The 7,744-nt window shown below is 37.4% G+C and overlaps 1 protein-coding gene across 1 annotated transcript in view; it reads left to right on the forward strand.

The window, feature by feature from the left end:
* RORB (RAR related orphan receptor B) overlaps window positions 1–7,497 on the forward strand; it is an 80,309-nt gene extending 72,812 nt beyond the window's left edge. Inside the window, exon 10 of the mRNA XM_036748475.1 lies at window positions 7,169–7,497. Within this exon, the coding sequence (XP_036604370.1) occupies window positions 7,169–7,324 (156 nt within the window). The 3' untranslated portion in view covers window positions 7,325–7,497. The remainder of the gene's footprint in view (window positions 1–7,168) is intronic.
* Window positions 7,498–7,744: the final 247 nt, after the last annotated feature.

Genomic DNA, 7,744 nt, shown 5'->3' on the forward strand with positions numbered 1-7,744 from the left:
TCAAAACGCAGGGGGAAACTGACACCCAAACTGGATCATACAAAGTCTGACAACTTTGTGGCAGAAGGAGGGCTAGAATCCAGGACCCAACTCAGGGTTCATGCCTCAAGTCTATTCAAAAGTAGAGTTCAATTATGTCATGGAACCATAGATTTAGCAGTTGGAGAGATCTAAGCCCAATTTCCTCATATTACACATGAGGAAATTGTGGCCCAGAGGACTTCCATCTTTCCCAAGGTGAGATGAGGAGTAATATCCTTGTTTACCACCTTCAGTCACTTACTCAGGAAATATCTATTAAGCCTCTGCTATAGGTAAGCCACCATGCTGGATTCTGTGGTGATACAAATCTGCCTGAGGTTTCTTTTTTTTCAAGCGTATTGAAAAGATACAAGCTTTATACACAAGTAACTAACATGGAAGGCAGTATATTATACTGTTTTGATAATTTGGGAAATGTGATCATTGTGGTCTGTGGTACAGATGAGAGGTGCTATAAGAGTTCGGGAAAGATAACTTCCAATTGGGATAAAATTGGTTACTATTTCATGAAGGAGTTAGCATTCGAGCTGAATCTTGAGGACTGGATAGGGTTTTGAGGAGGAAACATTCCAGGCAGAGAGGACAGCAATGCAAAGGCCAAGAGATGAGAAGCATGAAATATGTTCAGGAGATGCAAGATTGACCTGTTTGGCTAGAATCAAGGTGAATAATGAAAGATAAGGCTGTAAGGTAGGTTGGAGCTAGATTGTGCCTGGCACATAGTAGGTATTTAAGAAATGCTTTTGAATTGAATATGGAAATCCCCAAATCCACAACTAAGGAACTACTTTACTAGGTAGACAGTAGGGAACTACTAATGATTTTTGAAGAGAAGAATTAACATGATCAAAGCGGCATTTTAGTGGGGAGGGACGTTCTTGTGTCAGGATAAGGAGAAAGCTATTGCAGGATTCAAGAATAGTTTAATAAAAACTTAAATGAGCTTTCTAGCCGTTGGAATAGAAATGAAGGGATGGAAGACAAAGAGATTATGGAGAACTGATCAGAAGGGTTCAGTTCAACAATTAAATAAACAAGAAGAGCAAATGAACTATATATACTAGACTCATGTTGATATCGTTGTTCAGTCATTTCAGTCATGTCCCACTCTTTGTGACCCCCTTTTGGGGGTTTTCTTGGCAAAGATATTGGAGTGGTTTGCCATTTCCTTCTCTAGCCCATTTCACAGATGAGGAAACTGAGGCAAATAGAGTTAAGCAACTTGCCCAGGGTCACACAGTAAGTGTCTGAGGCCAGATTTGAACTCATGAAGATGAGTCTTCCCAATTTGAAGTCCAATATTCTATCCACTGCACCACCTATCTACCCACCTATGTTAATACTTTCTGTCATTAACCATGTGGGGAGTCAAAGCACATGGCTTCAAATACCAAGTCATCTGCTTACTACCTGTGTGACCTTAGGCAAGATATTTAACTTCCATGTGGCAGGTACTAGGCTATGGGCCAGAGACACAAAGGCAAAAACAAAACAATCCCTGTCAAGGAATTTAATCCATTACAAGATTTTGTGACTGATGGAATATAAAGGACAAGGAAGAATGAAGAGTTAAAGATGATAACACAGTTTGGCCATAGAAGAATAGTGGTACTATTAATGGAAATAAACACATCAGGAAAAAGAGCTGGTTTGAGACAACAGGAATATCCAAGTATAAATATCCAAAGAAAAATTGTAAATGCTAGACTCTAGAAAGAGGTTAGGGCTGGAAATATTTTGAGAGCCATCTTCATAGAGGTGGTTGTTAAAGCTATCAAAGTAGATGAGATCTCTGAGAAAGGGGACATAGAGAAAGGAAAGACAGTCAAAAAGAAAACCTTCAGGGGATGCCCACATTTAATGAAAGGAGAAAAAAGTTGAGAAGACAAAGAGAGGTGGTTAGAAGCATAGAACCAGATAGTTCAGTGTCACCAAAGCCATGAGAAAACATAGTTTCAAGGAGTATGACGTGGTCAACGAAGTCAAGTGACAATTTGGTGCAGTGGTGGATATCTGTCATCCCAACTACTAAGGGAAACTGAGGCAGATCTCATAATGTTAAGAGTTCTACGCTGCAGTGGGATAAATGAATCACATGTCCACACTAAGTTCAGCATTAATACTTTGAAAAAAGGGACAGGGTGCTGCCAGGTGACATAAGAAGAGGCAAAAAGGTCCAAGTCAGAAACAGACATAGTTCTGTTAAGATCCATGCAGGAAAACAGAGCAAGCATTTTCAAATCACGTATCAGGCCCTTACTAGCTGTGTGACCTTGAGTGAGACATTAAACCTCTCCAGACATCATTTGTAGAATGCGGAGGTTGGACTTAATGACCTCTGAAGTCCCTGACATCTCTAGATCTATGCTCCTACGAGCCTATTTGTTGTCTCTGAAACTTTGATCATATCGTAGCTGTATACCAGTTATGGGGTGGGGATGGGGGCAAAGGTTAGGCACTTTGACTTTCTAGATGTCCCTTGTGAACCAAGATCACTACCTTCATTTGCTCCAGCTTCCATTTTTTCCACATCAGTTGAAACAGCTGGTTCAGTTTCCTATTATTTCAAGGTTCAAAAGTTATTAATTTTCTCAGAAAACACTTCCTAGGGAAGAGCAAAGGAATATACTCATTCCTAAAATATATATATATATATATTCCTTATTGACAACCCCTAGAGATATAACTAAAGCTTCATTGTTATAGGGGAATACTTATTTGAATGAAACAAATTTAAAATGGTTCTCTTTGTGGTCCTGATGGTGTGATTATTTCAAAAGTGAAGGAATTTCCTTAGATTTTGGAACCTCCAGTCCCAACCCCCTTCCCTTCTCTAAGTGCATCTGAATCACCTCCCCAGCTGTCAGAAAAGTTGTTGTGCTATTAAGTGCTGCTAAGGCTGCTCCTGGCCTCCCTTTGAAATGCACATCCCCCTGCTGTACTACATAATATTAATGAGCAATAAGTGACCGCCTGCTGCTTCCTTCAGTAGACCCTTCTGGGCCTGACAGAAGATGCTGCTATTCCTGAGAGGCATCCTGCAGTATTGTTTCTTAAGACTGATGCTGAACTTTGTATTCTCCCATTGCAGCCTCCATTTCAACCACTTATTAGAGACTTTTAAAACTACTAAGTCCATAACACATAGGCTTGTAGAGGAATTTTCTTCTCATTTATTATTTGGTCTCATGGAAAATCCAAAAGGAGTTGCTTCATCAGCATCAGGCCCCTTTTGCAGACTAGCAGCAGCAGATGGCTTGGAGCCACACCAAAAGAAGGGGGAGCTCAAAGTGTAGAATGAACATCATTTTATGCCCTGGCTTTCCACATAAAATAAGAAGAATCTGCATTTACTTTTTAAAAATAGGTTATCATCAATTTTGCAGGTGCCAACAATCAACAATAAAGATAAAATTCCAACCCTCATTCTAAACATATTGATTTCCTATAAATTCATCATTGGGTCAAAATATACTAATTTAGTACTCTATACCAAAGGAGTTAAAATGCTTTATAAATAGTGGTAGAATGGATCATTCTTCATCCAATTACTGGTTAATAAAATCAATTACTTATCTGAATCAATGTGGGAAAACTAGAAATTCATGATTCTGCTTTTCCCACAATTATTTAAACCAAGAACTGACTATATTACCTTTTTCCCATGAACTTACAAGATCTCCCTATATGAATTAACGCATAGAGACCTTCAAAACTATACCACTGAGTATTTTGTAAGTGAATTATAAACCACACAAAACAATAGTCACAATAACTGTAATAATGTAAGTGAAAACAACACTAAAGAACGTCAGAATTGATATCAACGAAATGTCCAAGTTTAGACAGTACATAGTCCAGAGGACTAATGATGGGACATACTTCCTTCCTCTCTGTATGGAGGTGGTAACAAGAAGAGAATGACAGAGCCAACGTGTTAGTTTATTTTCATAATTATATTTCTTTTTTCAAAAGGAGGATTCTATTTGGTGGTGAGGGGTGGGGTGGATTTTGTTTGGGAATTGACAGTGAAATAAAAAAGCTTCAATAAAAAATTTTTTAATCATTCAAATTGAAAGAACAGGCAAGCAGGACAGTTTTGAAAGTAACCTGGGATTTTTATGTAGTTTTTTAATAAGCAATATGGAATAAAGAGTCATACTTTCATATACAATCTTCCTTTTCTATTCCACTATATATATATATACATGTATATATATACATGTATATATATGTATAATTGTGATTAGAATCATGTTGAGGTTTTTTTTTCAGTTTTAGGATTCAGATGTGTTATTTAAATGTCAGGTTGGGCCCTACAGTTAGTCAATTGTCCCCTGCAGCCTCTTTACTGCCCAGGTATACCCATCTCAAGTCACTAACTAGGTCTATAACAACATAATATTAGGCAAAATTAGGTTAAAGAGGAACAGTTAGTTCCACAGAATCAATGGTATGAATTAGTGGTCAACTAAACAAAATTATAGTAAGTTTTTGTGACTTCATGTTGGAGTTTGGCTAAAAAGTATTTACCCATATTACTATAAAATGACATTAGAAATGCTTTGCATCGGACATGACTGCACAAATATAGTAAGACTTCTGCAACTTCCCTCCTGCAAGGGGATCATATTTAAATGTAATGCTCCATAGAGCATTTAGTAACTTTAAGTAGGTATCCCTTGTTGAATTAATAGAACTAATAGGTCAGTCTCACTGTTATGATCTTGCTTTTCCTACCTGACTCTTGGGAAAGACCAACTGACGCTCAGGACCCACCCTCTGAAGAGCTGCATTTAGTACAGTGGCCAGTTCCACTCTTAATGTCTAAAACTGGTTCCAAAGTTTAAGAAGTTTGAGTCCCAGAAGTTGAGATAAAAAATCTTACTTTATTTATACATAAGCTCTAGTTCTGCTAATTCAAAGAAGGAAAGTTTTAGAAAGTGATCTGAGACCTCAATATGCACAATATCCACTTCTATCTAGAATTGTGATGTGGAACAAGCTCTCCTGAAACTGCTTTTGCCAGTTTTCTTTGGATGGAATGTTGACTGGTTAGCGGAATTAAAGTATCATTTCCCAAAATGATTCTACTTTGGAAATCAGTATAATCCTATATCTTCATCATTTTTCTTCCTTTACACATGAATTGGGTATTACTTAATAAGCAAAAGAAAAGGCCACAGTAGCATATTTAGAAACACAGGGCAAGCAAGGAACATCTGCTCTCACATCCAACTTTAACCATTCTGTGAACAACTGTCACCCTGTTTTTACATGTCAGCTTCTATCAGCAATAGAGGTGGCTTTGTTAAAAAGTTTGACTCCCCGTGTTACACTATATATTCTGGATCCTTTTTCTTACAAATCAACAGCTATGATCTTGATGCCATTTTCAAACCATTAGCCATACAAGGATTATTCAGAATATCATGCAGTTGGAAAATGCTCAACTATAGTTGACACTCAAAACTCTTCCATCTATTCTGAAAGTCATTATAAAAGTATGTGAATGAATGAGGATAAGGGTGGGAGTGGGGAGGAAGGAGAACACCTTATAGAAAGCCTCTTTGGCAGTTCTAGTTATTAGCCATCTTTTTTTCTTTTAAGAGATGTGCACACTTAAATGTCAGTTTTGTCTTTTCACAAATTGAATAATTTTGCTGTATCTTTAAAGTTACAGAAAGCCATAAATTTAGAACTAGGAAGAACCTCAGAGGCCATCTAGTACAGCATACTCATTTTACAGAGGAGGTAACTGAGATCTAGAGAAGTTAAATGACTTGCACAAGGTCACACAGGTAGGAAATAGCAAAGCCAAGATTTGAATCTAAGTCCTCTGGCTCCAATATCCACTGTTTCTTTTACCACCCAGTATTGCCTCCTGTCTTATTATGCAAATCAAAATAGGAAGCTTGAAAATCAATACTGGACTATAAAGCATCCCGAGTGCGGCTAAAAAATAGGATTTGATGTCTCCTAAATCTATAAAACATTATGGATAATCAAAGTTTGCTAGAAAGCAAGAACTTTTGTGCACAAGTCAAGAAGTTTTCTCTATCATTTTTTATATACCCATATGCAGAGAGCCTGAGAGATTCTCCCATGCATGTTCAAGATGCCGTAATATAGTGAAACAGTCAGTGGTCTAGGAATCAAGAGAATTGGGTTTGAGTTTGCAGACTTACTACTTTCTTAGCCACATGGCATTGGATCTATCACTTCATCTTTACATTTCCTCATTGTAAAAGAAGAATATTGTACCAGAAAAGCTTGAAGGTCCTTTCTAACAATTCTACCATTGTATACATTACTCTGTGTGTTTAATTGTAACTGACCTAAAGAGACTTTAAAAGTCTTGCTCGTATGTAAACTCAGGTTATATTGTTTGTCTTTCGGGGACAGAGTCTGGATACATTCCATTAGAAAAGTTTGCTTGATAATAAAGCAGTTCTGATAAACCTTGGGATACCACTTGAAAGAATTTTAAACCTTCTCTATTAAAATCAGCCTATAAGAACCTCTTATAAAATATAAACTTGAGTGTCATATAAAGTCTCTGGGAAATGTATAACCAGATCCTCCCAAAAAATTTTAACCAGCATACTTTGAGCTGTCCCTCAGATGAGGCAATCCATCTCTACTGCATGATTTTTCTCTGGTTATCCCCCAACCTGAACTCTCCTTCCTCATCTCCACCTCCTGAATTTCCTGTCTTCTTGATCTCAGCTAAAATCCTACCTTCTACAAGAAGCATTTCCCAGTCCCCCTTCATTCTAGTACCTTCCCTCTAGCTCCAATTTATCCTGTTTAATATTTTTTTCATGATTACTTGTCTCCTTCATTAGCTGTGACCTCCTTGAAAGCAGGGAATGTTGTTTGCCTTTCTTTATATCCCAGCCTTTAGCAAAGTGCCTGGCACATAGTAAGTAAGCACTTGCTGACTTAACACATGAAGTTGGCTTTCTTCTTTATGGGCATCTTCTGCTCCACTGTACCCCACACCTTTAACCCCAATCATTTAGTTTCATCTGGTGCCACTGCATGGACTCAGAAAAGAATAAAATGACCAACTTTTTAAACTAATTCTTTCCTTTTTCTTTCTCTTTTTTATCTCCTTATGCAGTTGATAGCCAAGATACCGACTATCACCGCAGTTTGCAACTTACACGGAGAGAAACTGCAGGTATTTAAGCAATCTCATCCCGATATAGTGAACACACTGTTTCCTCCATTATACAAGGAGCTTTTCAACCCTGACTGTACCACAGTCTGCAAATGAAGGGGAGCACAAAGCTGTCATGTGGTTCTGGAATGTGTGACTCTTAAGGCAAAAGCAATGCTCTCATGAAGACTTATGAAAAATGTCACTACTGCAACACTAGGAATGTCCTGCACTTAATAGAATTATTTTTCACCGCTACAGTTTGAAGAATGTAAATATGCACCTGAGTGGGGCTCTTTTTTTTTGGAACTGACCATAAATATACAAATATAGGACACTGGGTGTTATCTTTTTTTAATTTTATTGGGGTATGTTTTGGGAGACAACTGTTCATAGAATTTTATTGTAGATAAAAAAATGAGAACAGAGCGGTACCTTACATTATTACTCTTGCTGTTTATTGTTCAGATATAATTTAAGAAAATTCCACTTATTAGACTTACCTATTTCTATGTTTTTAGATAGTTAATTGCATGT

The sequence above is a fragment of the Trichosurus vulpecula genome, chromosome 1 (genome assembly GCF_011100635.1).
Source record: "Trichosurus vulpecula isolate mTriVul1 chromosome 1, mTriVul1.pri, whole genome shotgun sequence".
Lineage (NCBI taxonomy): Eukaryota > Metazoa > Chordata > Mammalia > Diprotodontia > Phalangeridae > Trichosurus > Trichosurus vulpecula.